We start from the raw sequence: 18244 nt of genomic DNA, 5'->3' as shown, positions 1-18244 counted from the left end.
GGCCAGCCGACATATCGGTTGACCTCCAGTCAGGAGGACACATCTCCATTGATATCTGCCTGCCCATATTAGTCAATAGGTGGCCTGCTCAGATACGCCTGAGGAAGAACACCCCACACACAGGAGACCAATCGTGTTAAAGGGGCACAAGACTGGCCATACACCTATAGATTATCTGCAGATTTTCCATGGTCAGATGGGGGGGGGGGGGGGGGGGGTAAAGAAAAAAAAGATTCCATCTATGGCTGAACTGTGGATGGAAGAATCTCCCACTGGCCCAAGCTTCCATATCTTGCTAGCTGGCTGCAGGCATTGCTTAGGTGGGAGCGAGGAAAGAGCTGTTACATCTTTGGGTCTTAAAATGTTAAGTCATGAAAACCGAATAAAATATAAAAAAAAACAATTAAACTTCAGGCATGTTATGAGGTTTAAAGCTAGAGCTGCATGTTCACACTCCAGCCGTTCTCCATTGGGAGGTCAGCCAAAACTCAACCAAAGCTTCTAAAAATGGATCTCCAGCCAAAAAATTGTGTTTGCTTTGGATACAGTTGGGATACACACACACACTTTGGATCTTGTTTTTAGTTTTTCCCCATAAAGCCCCACTGGGAGATGGATTTTGCAGTTGTCCATCTGCATTGGAGATAGTATGTGCCATAATCTAATATTAGAGGGGAAGGCTCTAGATCTTTACTGCTGTCCATGCCTTCATTTTCCATTTCTGTAGGGCATACTGTCCAAGCGTCGGCAGTCTCCGGTATGGGAAGTGATAGAAAATCTTTTTTTTTTTTTTACACTGGCAGCTCCTGACCACAGGAAATGGCAGACAGTTTAGCGCAGTTTATGTTTTCCCACGGCCGGCGGTCAAAACGTTCCAATCCCTAGCGATTCTTCTGCATTCAGGAAAGGGGAGGTTTGACCTCACCTAAACTCTGCTCTAAAAGCCAATGTGTACATGGATATAAAAGGGGATTATTTACTAAAGCTGGAGTGTGCAAAATCAGTCTCACTTCTGCAGAGAAACTAATCAGCTTCTAACCCCAAATTGTTCCATTAAAGTTATTTTTATTTTTTTAGTATGAAAAATAGGACACGTCATACTTTCCACATGGTTTGCACAGAGCAGCCCCCAATCCTCCTCTTCTCGGGTCCCTCTTCAGTGCTCATGGCCCCTCCCTCCTCCCAAATTCCCCCACAGCAAGCAGCTTTCCCTCATTAATATGGTCAGGACACATGTATTTGGGGGGGGGGGGGGGGGAATTTACTAATTTACTAAAACTGGTGCAGCTGAACATAGTAACCATCAGCTTCCAATCTCAGCTTGTTAAATGAAGCTTTGACAATACCTGAAAGATGATTGTGTGCACCAGTTTTAGTAAATCTCCCCAATATAGTCTGTCACACTGGGAAAAAAAATACAAATTTTGCTCCTTCTACTTTTGCCAGATATTCAGCCTATATAAAGGTCAGTCACCTGACCATCAGAGTGCCTCACCCGAAAGGGTGACATCTGACATTATTGCTAGATCACTGCTAAACAGAACAAAGTCACAGACAGTCTGAGCAACAATAAAAGCTAAAACATTACAGAGACCTCTTCCACAGATGATTAGTGAAGTTAAAGCACAAATTACAGGCCGGGCTCAGAACAGTGAGCGTTTTTCTGCACTTCAGTCTTTCACATTCCAGGGAGATGCACTGACTTTGAACCAGAGCAAGTATGTAATGAGAAAGAAGTTAGAGATCAAAGAGATAAGAATTGGACAAATCCCAAGAGGAAGAGAGGGAAAAAAAAAAAAAAAAAATAAAATAAAAACACACACACACACACACAGGCCTTAAAATGTTAATGGAATTTCTCCTAAAGGGTTACTAAACCCAGTACACTGCATTCACTATATCTGGTCTCCCCAGTACCCAGAAAATAGAAGCGCAATTAGTTTAGTAAAATATAAACTGCTAAATATCTTCTCAGCAGTATATAGCAGTCTTGTGACTTCTATCAGTGTCTGTTAATGCTTGTAGGAGTTTTATTCCCTTCAGATAGTCCTTTGAGGCTGCAGAACCCCTAACCCACTGTCTGGACAGTGCTGATCACAGGCACCCCCCCCCCCCCCCCCAAGGAGGTAACCACCCCACCCCCAAAAAGGTACACACAATGAGCATGTGCATAGCAACTCCAAAATCTCTGTACTATTAGGAGATGGATTGGGGACTGTGAAAGAAGGGGAGGATCAGAAGACAGGATCAAACAGCCCGATTACACAATGCGGACAATTAACCCCTTTGGTGCCACCATGAGTGCAATACTTGACCAAATGGTGCTCTTTCCGATGCACTGCAGGTATGTGCCCACTACAGTAGTATGGCTGCAACACTATTTGTCCATAGAGCCTTAAGGTAGTTGTAAACCCTCCAATACAACTTTAAATCTTAGTAATCTACATTAGGGATGCACCAAATTTCAGAAAGTAAGGGGGGGGGAAAATAAAAGGGCAGATAATGGTGGCAAAAATGGGGCGGGGCCTGGGCTCCACCCCGCTTATCAGGGGGGCTTCCTATATCGTAGAAGAGAGGAGAGAGGCCGTCTGATTACAGCATCGGGAACTTTACAGCTTTCATTTCAACCAAATAGAGAAACTATGCCTACTGTGATTGCGTGTAAAATGAACCATAAATTGTTGAATGCTCCAACCCCCATACAGCCATATATCAAAAGAAAAAGCTTTCATTTCAATAGCTGTGTGCCGCCACATACCCACCCACCCCCCTCCCCCATCTGGGAAACTGATAGACAGATCACCCATCCAATCCTGGACGGGTGGTCTATTCATGTGCCTGTACAAGGGGAGGGGCTGTATGACGGCACGCAGCAGGGAACAGCTATAGAAATGAATGCTGTGATGTTCCCTTCGCTGTAATCAAACAGGTGGCTCTCCTCTCCCTTCAGTCTGCAATGGGGACACTGGCTGGCTGCATCCGACAGGCACTGGTGAGGCTCAATTGATCTCCTGTACCCAGTCACTGACCATCTCCTGTAAAAAATTGTTTTTAAAAACAGTCACTTTCAGAGAAAAAATCACCATGCATCATCACCATTTACAATCATTTTAAAGAAACTAACAAAAAAAATGCAGCGGTGTGAAGGGACTCTTAAGTCAAAACACTGGCAGCTTCATCATATTTGTTTCGCAACAGGTTTAGGGCTAAATTACATGAACAATTTAATCTCTTGCTACTGAGAGATTACAGAAGTTGATAGCGGTCACATTAGGCCAGAGCCACACAGCTCAATCAGGAAGGGAGACAGCAGCATACTTCTGCACCAACAGTTGGCAGTTTAACAACTTTCCAATCCTATTTTTCAGGGTGACCACCTATTAGAGCTGTACAAAATTAATTGTTAAAAAAAAGGTGATCTCAATTCAAACCCCTGACGATCTCTATTGCAGAGTTTGCCAATTCTTTCATATAAGTGGAGAGACTTATCTGCTCACTCAGCTGTCAAAAGAAAAAACATCTGGGCAGTCTGCCAAGTTTTTAAGATGAAACAAGGTAACCAACTCTTCCTTCTTAGATATAAAAAAAAAAAAAAAAAAAAAAAAAAAAAAGAAGTATAAATTTCTGTGTGTAAAGGAAAAAAAAAAAAAATCCAGGCAGTCTGTTAAGTTTTTAAACAACCTGTAAATGCAGGAAGTTTAACACTTCGAGTCTAAATCTTTTTTTTAGAGTCAGCAGCTACAAATACTAAAGCTGCTGACTTTTAAAATTATGGACAGTCGGCACGCTTGGGCCCCCCCTCTCCTGGGTTGCCACCGGGGCTGCCCTATGCCTCCCCGACCCCACACATATCGGGCATCAGCCTGTCCCCTCCGTGAAACTAGAAAGCACTTTCCGTTCTGCCGTATAGTGTCCGCCCTGTACTGCGAATACACAGTACGGAGCAGACGAAGCTTCGGAAAATCTCCGAAGCTAAACGGCGCCTGCGCCGTGAGTGGAGGTGGTAGCCCCACCATCCAAGCGGACATAGGGTTGTGAATATTAGAGGGCCCCTCGCGGGCGGGTCGGCCTCGCTGCGCTCGGCTCTTTTATTCCTACTCTATGTCCACTTGGATGGTGGGGCTAGAACCTGGACTCGCGGCACAGGCGCGTTCATCCTGGGCAATTTTCGGAATCTGTGTTGCTGTGTACTGCGCATGCGCAGTACGCAGCAGACACTATGGATGGAGGATGTTATATGACAAGACACCGGCAGGGCCACGGGTCCAAGAAACCAGAGCAGATATGGATATGCAGGGGACATTGCAGGTACTAGCTTAAAGTAGGGCAATGGGTCTTCGTGCCTGACTAAGACCATTTTCTCGTTGCCTCCCTGGACAAGATAAACAGGTCTAATTGTTTCATACAGTTTGACTTGTAATAGGTCCTGACATACTGTCTTATGTGTACTCAAGTGTATTCTTCTGTTAAAATGTTTCAAAATAAAGATTTCATTTTTTTAATTTTAATTAGGGACACTGACCTGTCCAGCGCACCCGTGATGTCTGCACCCAAAGCCGATCTGTCACTGCTCTTGGGTGCTGCCGCCACCCTCTTTAGTGTGGGAATCAGGAAGTGAAGACTTGCACATGTGCAGTAGGGAACCGAAGCTGCGAGTTACACTGCACAATACGGATAGTCCCTGCGAGATGTGTGTTTCCCAGCAGACAGCGGGGAAGGGACAGGAAGTGGTGTAAATACAGGCATCTGTACCTCCCCTCAAACCCCGAAAGGAGCTTGGTTCTGATGAGCAGAAGTTCTACTTTAAAGTGGATCTCCACTTTAAGTTAAAAATGCAATGTTTTTTTGCTAGAAAATTACTTGGAACCCCCTAAACATATTTTAGCAGACCCTAGGGAATAAAAGTGGATTGCTGCAATATTTTGTGTCAAACTGTGTTTGCATAGCGGTCTTTCAAATGCATTTTGGAAAAATACACAAAAAACAAAAACAAAATTGTGCTAACTTTACTGTTTTAATGTGAAAGATGATGTTACACCAAGAGACTCGTGCTCTAAGAAGAAAAATAAATAAAAAGGATTCTCATTTTAGCCAGGATTGTGCAGCTCTACCACCTATCCTTGCCGAGTCCCCAGAAGCCACCGGTAGGAGTGCGCTCCCACCTGGCAGGGAGATGCTCTGTGTGCCGATAAACAGGCAGGAGGGTTTATTACTCTACATGGGGAGGAGTAACTAGGGATTGCTAAACAGTGGAATAAATGGCTCCTTATGGAGCAAGCCACGCAAGCAACCTGCATGCTGGTAAAGCGCTCCAGTTGTATGATCAGAAAGGCCTCATGCTGTAACTAGGGAGGCACAGCTGCAGCACCCAGCCCTGCAGTCAGTGTGTCAGAAACATGACAGGCTGAAATATGTAGTGCCATGGTCTCCGAACACATGCAGCCATAAAGTCAGCTGCCACACTATATTCAGCAGTCCCATCTTTAAGTATGTCAGATGATGATAGGCTGCTGGCAGCAAGCTGGACATGGTACCTGTGCCTGCACAAGAACACTGGGATTTGATGGCCCATGCATGTAACCTATAAAAGATGCAGCTATGTGCTACATGAGCCATTGGTTCTCTCCTTTGTGGTTAATTTCTACACCCAACTATTAAGGATAAGGCCACCCCAACACTAAAATCTTTACATATCCACAATCTAACCCCAACCAGAAGAAGTCAGTATACCCATCTTTGAAGCCGATCTGCCCCCACGCTGAGCTGTGGCTTTGCTGTGGAGGAGAGTGCAGAGGACACAGCAGAAGCCCCATAGTAAGTCTATGGGTGACGTCACTTCCTAGACATGTCACACTTTGTTTTATTTATTTTATGTACCGTATATCGATTTCTTCTCTTCAGGGCTAGATGTCTGTATCGCTGGCAAAGTTACCTGCACATCAAGTCAGTAAAGATCAGTATAGTTTAGGGCTGAAACTTATTTTCATAATCGATTAGTTTGCCAACTAATCAGGTAATAAAAAAAAAAAAAAAAAAAAGTCCTAGTCTTTTCCAAATATGCAGCAGCTGAAAAATCATGGATGTGAACGTGTCCCATAGGAGACCATGTAAATGAAGTGTAGTGTGTTTCTGCAAAAAGCACCAAAAACCACCCAGAGATGTGACTCAGGCCTGAGAAAAAGAGCAAATTGCTACTTTAAGGGGTTCGTTTTTTACTATGGGACAGTGAAAGTAATATTTACAGTAGCGATTTGCTCTTTTTGTACTATAAAAAGCTAATTTTAGTTTTTTTAACCCCATTATGTTAATGGCCGATTTATCGATTATGAAAATAGTAATCAATTAGTTGTTTCGGCCCTAGTATAATTTTAACCCCATACGACTCCAGCAAGGGTTACATTTATCAGTAATAAGATTTACATCAGCCACGTAGCTTAGCCCTTGCTGTGGCCAACGTTACAGAGTATAGTTTATTGCAAGAAATGCAACTAAATGCTGCGGCACTCCTACCCCACGACATGTAGTGATTTTTTCTTTGCCTCCATAACTGTAAAATTACCAATGGTTAAACAAAAAGAACCGTACCAATCCAACAGCCTGCAGGCATTTAGCCCAAAAAAGTATATGTAAATTCCATCACAAAGCTTATATCAGCTGTAAAATGCAATCCTTAAATTGTAAAGATGTAAAAAAATAAAATAAATAAACCCCCCCCCCCCCCAATACTTACCCAAGCCCCTTTCAGGAGAAACAAGGGGATAACAACGGCAGGGCACTGTAGATCTCAGCACTCCAAGATGATGGGAATGAGTGCCAAACTGCACATGCAGGAGTGACGTAGTCCGAAATAGATACAGATATCTCAGCGGAGAGAGGAGACGTGGAAGACTACGCTGTCAACGAAATATGTGAAAAAAAATATGACTGCCGATGGGAGGGATTGAAAAGTTGGATTTACTTAAAAAAAAAAAAAAAAAAAAAAAAAATTGTCAAAGCCCGCATCTGTATAGAATACACGACACTTCTGCAAACCGTTTGCAAGTCTGGGTTTACATTTACGGTACTTTAGTGTACAGGGGGAAAAAAATATATATATATATATATAAAAAATAAATAAAAAAAGAAGTAGACAAATGGCAAAAACTCCAAGTTGCCTATTCACCAAAGTGTCTGTGAGCCTCCTCTCTGCTGTCTGAGCAATTCCGATCTCCCCTAGAGACTTTCTATACATCTGCATTTCTTTTTAAAAAAAAAAAAAAATCGGCACGGCACTCGTTTCACCAAAGCTGCATATGCTCCAATTTCAGGAAAGTTATCCGCTGGCAGAGTAACAAAGACTTATCACCCAGATATCGATTACCTTTCACATGCCCCAGTTGCAAGTTTGGTATCCGTCTCAAAAATACCACCAGCCAGGACTCACCCGACATATGGATTTGGATTCAGTTGTGGAATATAGAAAAAAAATTTACCGAAATCTGAGAGACAGGAGCAGAAAGGAAAAAGCACAAGTGAAAGCAACTAAACTTCTTGTTTCACTTTCCCAGCGCTGGCCAATCTATCGATATGGTCGGCAGCTGTATCTCTGCTCCTCCGCTTTAACCCCAATGAGGATTCAATGCCCTGTGACCAAGAGGACAGTAAAGCAGGGATTTGCTCACTTCCCGTTTTGGACATAGGACAGATAAACCTCTCCAAGGGATACAAAAAGGAAATGAATACAGATGTAGCACATCACAGAGAATGTCCCGTTTTGCATATAAAAAACCTTACAGCGCTGGTGTCCAAAATTTGATTTCCAACATAAGCAGAATCTGCAGAGAGATGAATGTTCATACAGAGTTTCCACAGCTTCCTCCAAAACGTAAATGTAGAGCAGAGGTCTCCAAACTGCAGCCCTTGGGCCACCATTCCATCCACTGACACCAACAGGCCACTGTTGCTCCCCATTGGACATTCTCATTCCACTGGCTCCTATCTGGCCAACCTGAAGACTGACGGACAGTAAACTGGCCCTTTATTTAGACGATTTGGAGACCCGATTTAGAGGGCTTATCAGAGAGAAAAACGTGTTAGGTGTGAATTCAGCCTTAGGCTTGATTCACACTATGCAGTTTTAGTGCATTTTGCACTACAGTCTATGGAACATGTTCTGTAGTGCAAATCAGGAAAATGCATAGGTGTGAAGTCACCCTTACATTATAATTATGGGAAGAGAGACCGTGCCCGAAGCATGGCGAGCCCGTGAGGGGCCCTGTGGCAAAGTGGTCTGACGACAGTGTTTGAACGCATATGGCAGCGTTGCACATGAGCACTCCAGCGGGTAGCAAAATGTGACAAGGGCTCTAGTGACCGAGAGAGAGACAAAGATATCTGTAAACTACACTACAGACCCACTAAAAGACCAAGAACACCACCTTGAAAATAAAAATAAAAAACAGACACAACCCAATTTCAGTACTTCTCGAATTGTTAGTTATTAATAACGGAAGAGCAAGAGTTACATTGCCAACATCTAATATGCAGAGGAGAAATGTCGCTGTAAATACAGATAGTCAGGGAATGAACGCCATAATATTTATATAGATGGGGAACGGACGCCAAATCATCTGTACAGATATTTCTCTAACAGGAAACAGGACTCTGAGAAAGTCAGGTTCAGTTTCTTTGCGTTACACATCAGCCTCTCGGTTGCATCATACCTTGTATGGAGGGGAAAGGAGTTCCTGAGTAAATACCTGTGAAGATAAACCCTCCAGCAGTATACACCTCCCTTATAGACAGAAGCATAGCAGCGGCCAACAGGGACATAAGCAAGCGTGTACACAGACACTATAGCTACAGGAAGACTGTCCATGAAAACTGCATTGGTGGCTTCATACTCAGCTCCTGTACCTATAATATCCCCATAGACCCCTCCATGGTCGGCATTTACCTATACCCCCCCCCCCCCCCCAAAATACATTTCTTATGGCTAACGACAAGAGATCATATAGAGCAGTAGTCTCCAAACTATGGCCCACAGATCAGATACAGCCCTTTGCTTGTCTTTATCTAGCCCTAGGGCTATGATCTCTCCATTAGATTTCTATACATAACACAGATACTTACAGATGTATATGTGGGCTATGCCCCATATAGGTCTCTATTAAAAACAGATGACCCCCCCCCCCACTATAATGGAAGCTCTCCTCTATACTCTCCTTCCTATACATTAAACACCTAAAGAAGCATATATTAAAAAAGGGCCAAGCCCCCCCATATGATCCATTATACACAGGAACCTACTGGAGGTGCATGTATAAGACTAACTCTCCCCCCCTATAGATTGGGGACATTACACATCTAGATATGTATAAAAATCTACAGGGGACATAGCCCCCTTTTCTACAAAGACACCTATAGACGGGCTATGCTCCCTGTAGATTTCTATACATTAGACACCTATAGGAAGTTTTAGTTTATAGTATGCAGGATAGGCTTCCCCCCCCCATTAGAAGAAATTCATACACAGTTGTGCTTATAAGTTTACATACCCTGGCAGGATTTATGATTTTAGCCATTTTTCAGAGAATATGAATGATAAACATTTTTCACTCATGGTTAGTGTTTGGCTGAAGCCATTTATTATCAAATGCGTTTACTTTTTAAAATCAATCACAACAGAAACTACCCAAATGACACCAATCAAAAAAGCGGACATACCCTGATAACATGCATACAAGTTGACACAAAGGGGTTTGCCATGTATGCATTGTAGGATCCTGGCTAAAATGAGAATCACGATTTTGATTAGAAGATGGATCACGATTCTCACAGCGTCTTTTATTCATGGTTTCATATTAAAAACTTGGCAGCCTGTCCAGATGTTTTATTTTGATAGCTGAGAGCAGATAAGTCTCTATACTTGTTATATGAAAGAATTGGCAAACTCTGCAATAGAGGTTGTCAGAGGGATTGACTAGAGATTGCAATTATTTTATTTTTTTTATTATTTTTTTTAAATGATCAATTGTGCAGCTCGTTATCTATGTATGTATCTGAACTCCTGACAGACCCTTGTATCTTTCATCCAGAGCTCCACTGATGTTTCTGGATTCTGAGTCATTGGGAAAGCAAAAGAATTGTCAAAAGGATCTGCGGGAAAAGGTAGTTGAACTGTATAAAAAAAACAGGAAAGGGATATAAAAAGATATCCAAGGAATTGAGAATGATAATCAGCAGTGTTCAAACTAATCAAGAAGTGGAAAAAGAGGGGGGGGGGGGGGGGTTCTGTTGAAATCAAACCATGGTCAGGTAGACCAACTAAAATTTCAGCCCCCACTGCCAGGAAAATTGTTTGGGATGCAAAGAAAAACCCACAAACAACGTCAGGTGAAATACAGAACTATGAAAACATGTGGTGTGGCTATTTCAAGATGCACAATAAGGAGGCACTTGAAGAAAGATGGGCTGCATGGTTGAGTTGTAGAAGAAAGTAATTATGACGCAAATGCCATAAAGTATCCCACTTACAATACACCAAACAGCACAGAGACAAGCCTCAAACCTTCTGCCACAAAGTCATTTGGAGTGTTGAGCCCAAAATTGAGATTTTGGGCCACAACCATAAACACTACATTTGGAGAGGAGTCAACAAGGCCTATAATGAAAGGTACATCATTCCTACTGTGAAACATGAAGGTGGATCGCTGATGTTTTGGGGGGATTTGTGAGTTACAAAAGGCACAAGAAATTTGGTCAAAATTGATGGCAAGATGAATGCAGTATGTTATCAAAAAATACTGGAAGAATATTTACATTCATCAGGAAGCTGTGCATGGGACGTACTTGGACATTCCAACATGACAATGATCCAAAACACAAGGCCAAGTGGACCTGTCATTGGCAACAGCAGAATAAAGTGAAGGTTCTGGAGTGGCCATCTCAGTCTCCTGACCTCAATATCATTGAGCCACTCTGGGGAGATCTCATATGTGCCGTTCATGTAAGACAGCCCAAGAATTTACAGGAACTGGAGGTGTTTTGCCAAGAGGAATGGGCAGCGGCAGCTTTACCATCTGAGAAGATAAAGAGCCTCCTCCACAAATACCATTGAGGTTAGCGGGGGCAATACACGGTATTAAGAACTGAGGTATGTAAACTTTTGATCAGGGTCATTTGGTTAGTTTTTTGTTTCCATTGTGATTTAAAAAGAGTAAAAAACACACCTGATTGATAAATGGCTTCAGCCAAAACACTAACCATGGGTGATAGAAAAAAAAAAAAAAAGTTTGCGTGATCATCCATGTTCTCCGAAAAACAGCCAAGAAATCATAAATTCTGCCAGGGTATGCAAACTTATGAGTGCGTATTTTCTAAGACAACGATGTCCCCTCCCCCCCCCCCCAGGACTAATATACATCAGACACCTACAAATGCCCCCCCCCCATATAGATATCTCATGATAGGAGAGAGATTATATATATATATATATATATATATATATATATATATATATATATATATATATATATATATATATACACACACACACACTAGGGAGTGGATGTATAATAAGACTATATCCATCCCCATAGACTTCTATACATTAAACCCCTATAGATAGAAGGCCTATGCCCACCATACAGCCCTCTATAGATCACACATAGCCTCCTATATGAGAATCAGTCTGTCTTCCCCTCCCCCCTATACACCTCTCTGTATAATATAAGGGAGGAAGCTCTCCCCTCCCCCCCATACAGGCGGGAGCCGTCTATAGCAGCGCCCCCTCCTCTCTCACTCCGCCTCGGACAGGCCGCCCCGGCTCGCACTCACCCTCCAGCAGGCGCTGTATGATGGAATCGATGTTGAGCTTCTCTCCGTCTCCCATGGTCCGGGTTCTCTGGCCCTTGTGGGGAGGTCACGTGTGTGCCGGTTCTCGGTTACTCCGCCGGCTAATGACGTCAGTGCGCACACGAGGCCCCTCCCCTCTTCCCGGGCGTGCTGCGCATTTCTGTGAATGGGAGCCCCGCGGGGCGCATGCGCCGCCCAAGGACGCGCCTCCCCTCCCTCCTCCCTCCATTGGATGCCGATGACGGAGGAATTCGAACTGGGGGGGGGGGGTCACGCCCTTTTCCGTTGCGTTGGTGAGTGCCAAAAAAGGGGCTCTGCCCCGCCGCGCGCTGATTGGCAGAGGGACCAAGGTGGTCGCTGGTTGGCGGAGGGTGGGGGAAACGAGGCTTTGCCGCAGAGGACAAACTCGACACCTCATTGGTTGAAATCGCTTCTGCGGACGTATGAGGGGAGGGGGCGAGCTCAATGATTTGGATGTAATTGATGTATGTAAGGGGCTTGTACGTTGTATGTACATGTATATACACTGTGTGTTGTACAGGTAATGAGTTATTACATAACAAAGGATTCCCAGAGCACCATGGGCTACCTAGGGTAGGTATAGTGCCCGCTGGCAGCTTTTAGACACCTCTGTCTGATTGAATACTGGTGGAGCTGTCAGATGAGGGGGCGAAGTCACTGATCAGCCAATGGCTGCACACAAGACTGTATAGTATGGTGTGATCAGAAGGAGGCGTGTCCTGGATAAAAAGGCTGTGGTCTAAGGGGTGGCACCAAACAATTACCATTAAAGTGGGATGGCACGGCATCTGAGCATAACAAACCATTCTCCTCCCCCCCTCCATGTCCTTCTCCACCCCCCCTTCTCCTCCGCCCCCCTCCATGTCCTTCTCCACCCCCCTTCTCCTCCCCCCCGCCCCCCTCCATGTCCTTCTCCACCCCCCCTTCTCCTCCGCCCCCCTCCATGTCCTTCTCCACCCCCCTTGTCCTCCCCCCGCCCCCCTCCATGTCCTTCTCCACCCCCCCTTCTCCTCCGCCCCCCCTTCACCCTCCATGTCCTTCTCCACCCCCCCTTCTCCTCCGCCCCCCTCCACCCTCCATGTCCTTCTCCACCCCCATTCTCCTCTGGCCCCCTCCATGTCCTTCTCCGCCCCCCCCATGTCCTTCTCCGCCCCCCTTCTCCTCCGGCCCCCTCCATGTCCTTCTCCGCCCCCCCTTCTCCTCCGCCCCCTCCATGTCCTTCTCCGCCCCCCTCAATGTCCTTCTCTCCCCATTCTCCTCCGGCCCCCTCCACCCCCCTTCTCCTCCGCCCCCCTCCATGTCCTTCTCCACCCCCCTTCTCCTCCGCCCCCCTCCATGTCCTAATCTTCCCATTCTCCTCCGGCCCCCTTCATGTCCTTCTCCTCCGCCCCCCTCCATGTCCTTCTCCACCCCCTTCTGGCCCCCTCCATGTCCTTCTCCTCCGCCCCCCTCCATGTCCTTCTCCACCCCCCTTCTCCTCCGCCCCCCTCCATGTCCTTCTCCACCCCCCCTTCTCCTCCGCCCCCCTCCATGTCCTAATCTCCCCATTCTCCTCCGGCCCCCTCCATGTCCTTCTCCTCCGCCCCCCTCCATGTCCTTCTCCGCCCCCCTCCACCCTCCATGTCCTTCTCCACCCCCCCTTCTCCTCCGCCCCCCTCCACCCTCCATGTCCTTCTCCACCCCCATTCTCCTCCGGCCCCCTCCATGTCCTTCTCCGCCCACCTCCACCCTCCATGTCCTTCTCCACCCCCATTCTCCTCCGGCCCCCTCCACCCTCCACGTCCTTCTCCACCCCCATTCTCCTCCGGCCCCCTCCACCCTCCACGTCCTTCTCCACCCCCATTCTCCTCCGGCCCCCTCCATGTCCTCCTCCGCCCCCCTCCATGTCCTTCTCCACCCCCCCTTCTCCTCCACCCCCCTCCATTCTCCTCTGGCCCCCTCCATGTCCTTCTTCTCCATGTCCTTCTCCACCCCCCCTTCTCCTCCACCCCCTCCATGTCCTTCTCCACCCCCCCTTCTCCTCCGCCCCCCTCCATGTCCTAATCTCCCCATTCTCCTCCGGCCCCCTCCATGTCCTTCTCCTCCGCCCCCCTCCATGTCCTTCTCCACCCCCCCTTCTCCTCCGCCCCCCATGTCCTTCTCCTCCGCCCCCCTCCATGTCCTTCTCCACCCCCCCTTCTCCTCCGCCCCCCTCCACCCTCCATGTCCTTCTCCACCCCCCCTTCTCCTCCGCCCCCCTCCACCCTCCATGTCCTTCTCCACCCCCATTCTCCTCCGGCCCCCTCCACGTCCTTCTCCGCCCCCCTCCACCCTCCATGTCCTTCTCCACCCCCATTCTCCTCCGGCCCCCTCCATGTCCTTCTCCGCCCCCCCTTCTCCTCCGCCCCCTCCATGTCCTTCTCCGCCCCCCTCAATGTCCTTCTCTCCCCATTCTCCTCCGGCCCCCTCCACCCCCTTCTCCTCCGCCCCCCTCCATGTCCTTCTCCACCCCCCTTCTCCTCCGCCCCCCTCCATGTCCTAATCTCCCCATTCTCCTCCGGCCCCCTCCATGTCCTTCTCCTTCGCCCCCCTCCATGTCCTTCTCCACCCCCCCTTCTCCTCCACCCCCCTCCATGTCCTTCTCCTCCGCCCCCCTCCATGTCCTTCTCCACCCCCCTCCATGTCCTTCTCTTCCGCCCCCCTCCATGTCCTTCTCCACCCCCCCTTCTCCTCCGCCCCCCTCCATGTCCTTCTCCACCCCCCCTTCTACTCCGCCCCCTCCATTCTCCTCTGGCCCCCTCCATGTCCTTCTCCACCCCCCATGTCCTTCTCCGCGCCCCCTTCATGTCCTTCTCCACCCCCCCTTCATGTCCTTCTCCACCCCCCCTTCATGTCCTTCTCCACCCCCCATGTCCTTCTCCGCGCCCCCTTCATGTCCTTCTCCACCCCCTATGTCCTTCTCCGTGCCCCCTTCATGTCCTTCTCCACCCCCCATGTCCTTCTCCGTGCCCCCTTCATGTCCTTCTCCACCCCCCCATTCTCCTCTGGCCCCCTCCATGTCCTTCTCCACCCCCCATTCTCCTCTGGCCCCCTCCATGTCCTTCTCCACCACCCATTCTCCTCCCCCCTCCATGTCCTTCTCCACCACCCATTCTCCTCCCCCCTCCATGTCCTTCTCCACCCCCCTCCGTGTCCTTCTCCACCCCCCCATTCTCCTCCACCCCCCTCCGTGTCCTTCTCCGCCCCCATTCTCCTCCTCCGGCCCCCTCCGTGTCTTTCTCCACCCCCCCATTCTCCTCCGGCGCCCTCCATGTCCTTCTCCGCCCCCATTCTCCTCCGGCCCCCTCCATGTCCTTCTTCTCTGGCCCCTTCCATGTCCTTCTCCGCCCCCCCCTTCATGTCCTTTTCCACCCCCCATTCTCCTCCGGCCCCTTCCATGTCCTTCTCCGCCCCCCCCTTCATGTCCTTTTCCACCCCCCATTCTCCTCCGGCCCCCTCCATGTCCTTCTCCGCCCTCCCTTCATGTCCTTCTCCACCCCCCATTCTTCTCCGCCCCCCCATTCTCCTCCGGCCCCCTTCATGTCCTTTTCCACCCCCCATTCTCCTCCGGCCCCCTCCATGTCCTTCTCCGCCCCCCCTTCATGTCCTTTTCCACCCCCCATTCTCCTCCGGCCCCCTCCATGTCCTTCTCCGCCCTCCCTTCATGTCCTTCTCCGCCCCCCATTCTCCTCCGGCCCCCTTCATGTCCTTCTCCTCCCCACCTTCATGTCCTTCTCCATCCCCCATTCTCCTCCGGCCCCCTCCATGTCCTCCGCCCCCCATTCTCCTCCGGCCCCCTCCATGTTCTTCTCCTCCGGCCCCCTCCATGTCCTTCTCCGCCCCCCCTTCATGTCCTTCTCCGGCCCCCTCCATGTCCTTCTCCACCCCCCTCCACCATTGGCTCCTGCTGCTGTCAATCAAATCCAATGATGTGGGGCAGAGTCCACCATTGGTGTCTCTGGATGCAAATGCTGGATTCAGGAGAGCAGCCCCTCAGGGAAGTGCTTCTCCCACCCCTCTACTAAAAAGCTGTCAGCAGCTGACCCCTATCTAATGCCTCCAGTAGCCTTGTCTTATTCTCCCACCCAGTGCGCATTCACTTTGACTCTGCCTCTGCTCCCATGGCATCCAGCAGCAATCACCACAGCTAACTGCTGGCTGTGCAGACAGCAGAACATGGCTGGGGCCGCTGGTGACCTGTCAGTATAGTGAACGGGCTCGGCGGCCGGAGGCAGCCACTCGCAGCGGCGGCAGAATTCAGCAGATTCCTGCTGCTGTCATTTGTGCCGGTGCAAAGGTAGCCAAAGGGAATGCAGTGTACATAAAGGTTATAGAGCCAGCCAGCTGCAAGCAGCTCTGTTCTGACATATCACCTTCATACATGGCAGGAAAAGGGTTCAGACTGGAGAGGGATTACAACCCATGTCACCAAGAGTGAAAATTAAAGAAAATCAAGAAATTTTGGGTTGTCACCAGGTAGGAATAGAGGGGAAATTGTCCAATGGAGACACTAGTTCTGGTGACAAGCAGGGATTCCCTCGCTTCCTTTTTTGTCTATGGGACAAGAAGTGCATGCTAAAAAATACATTTGCTGGGGTCCTGCATTAAAACTGTTTCTTTAAGTTGTTTATCATCTCTGAAATGGTTAGCCACCAGGCAAAGCAGTGTGCCATAGAAGTGAATGTGCAGCTGGTGAGCCAAGCTGTCAACCACAGAAGTGAATGGATGGCCACTGAGCCAAGCTGCCCACCATAGAAGTGAATGGATAGCCACTAAGCCAAGCAGAGTCAAGTTATTCACTACAGAAGTAAATGAACAACCACCAAGCTAAGTTGTCTACCTTAGAAGTGAGTGAGTGGCTGAGCTACCATGTTTTCCAGCACAAAAGTTAAGATGGCAGTGGAACCAAGCTGTCCACCATAGAATTGAATGAGTGACCGCAGAACCAAGATGTCCACCATAGAAGTTAATGGACAGCCATTGAGCTGAGGCGTCTATCCTAGAAGTGAATGAGCGGCTAAGGTACCAAGCTGACCACTATAGAAGTGAAAGAGGGACTTCAGAACCAAGACATCCACCATAGAAGCGAATGGACAGCCATTGAGCCAAGCTGTCTACCTCAGTGAGTGAGGAGCTGTGTAACCAAGCTGTCCACCATAGAAGTGAATGAGTGGCCGTGGAATCAAGCTGTCCACCATAAAAGTGAATGAATGGCTGTGGAACCAAGCTGTCCACCATAGAAGTGAATGAGTGGCTGTGGAACCAAACAGTCCACCATAGAAGTGAATGAGTGGCTGTGGAACCAAGCTGTCCACCATAGAAGTGAATGAGTGGCTGTGGAACCAAGCTGTCCACCATAGAAGTGAATGAGTGGCTGTGGAACCAAGTTGTCCACCATAGAAGTGAATGAGTGGCTGTGGAACCAAGCTGTCCACCATAGAAGTGAATGAGTGGCCCTAAAACCAAGCTGCCCACTGCGGAAATGAATGCATGGCTTTGGAACCAAGCTGTCCACCACAGATGTAAATGGATGGCAGATGAGCCAACTTGTCCACCTTAAAAGGAAATGGATGGCCACTAAGCCAGGTTGCCCACCATAGAAGTAAATGGATGGGCCTCTTTCCCAAGCTGTCCACCATAGAAGTGAATGAGTGGCTGTGGTACCAAGCTGTCCACCATAGAAGTGAATGAGTGGCTGTGGAACCAAGCTGTCCACCATAGAAGTGAATGAGTGGCTGTGGAACCAAGCTGTCCACCATAGAAGTGAATGAGTGGCTGTGGAACCAAGCTGTCCACCATAAAAGTGAATGAGTGGCCCTAAAACCAAGCTGCCCACTGCGGAAATGAATGCATGGCTTTGGAACCAAGCTGTCCACCACAGATGTAAATGGACGGCAGATGAGCCAACTTGTCCACCTTAAAAGGAAATGGATGGCCACTAAGCCAGGTTGCCCACCATAGAAGTAAATGGATGGGCCTCTTTCCCAAGCTGTCCACCAGAGAAGTGAATGGATGGCTACTGAGCAAGGCTGCCCACCATAGAATTGAATGGGTGGCCTTCAGGCTAAGCTAACCAAGGGTACTTGCACTTACCAGGCCTCTTACCAATCCTGGAACAGTTTTCCTATCACTGACCATCTTTGGGACAAGGCATTTCTCATGTTGACAAAGTGGCAAGTATGTTGAATCCGGCTACAAACTTGACATGGAAAGGAGGAGAAAGCCTCCTCTGCCCCGGTCACTATTCACTCAAAAGAGCGAAGATTCCATAAATGGGGCAAAGCACAAGTACAAACAACACTCGTTCTGTAGGTTTTTTTTTTTGGCAGCAACGCTTTCATGATTTTCACAAATTAAAGAACACACATGA

General features: G+C 48.1%; 1 protein-coding gene across 1 annotated transcript in view; it reads right to left on the bottom strand.

The window, feature by feature from the left end:
* LOC143925033 (serine/threonine-protein phosphatase PP1-gamma catalytic subunit A-like) overlaps positions 1 to 11983 on the bottom strand; it is a 39129-nt gene extending 27146 nt beyond the window's left edge. Inside the window, exon 1 of the mRNA XM_077449612.1 lies at positions 11818 to 11983. Within this exon, the coding sequence (XP_077305738.1) occupies positions 11818 to 11872 (55 nt within the window). The 5' untranslated portion in view covers positions 11873 to 11983. The remainder of the gene's footprint in view (positions 1 to 11817) is intronic.
* Between the last annotated feature and the right edge of the window lie 6261 nt (positions 11984 to 18244).

This window comes from Lithobates pipiens, unplaced genomic scaffold (genome assembly GCF_037356315.1).
Source record: "Lithobates pipiens isolate NorthernLeopardFrog02 unplaced genomic scaffold, aLitPip1_a1.2 Scaffold_22, whole genome shotgun sequence".
Lineage (NCBI taxonomy): Eukaryota > Metazoa > Chordata > Amphibia > Anura > Ranidae > Lithobates > Lithobates pipiens.
Note: the sequence above shows the minus strand (reverse complement) of the source record. Positions and strands in the feature narration are given on the sequence as shown.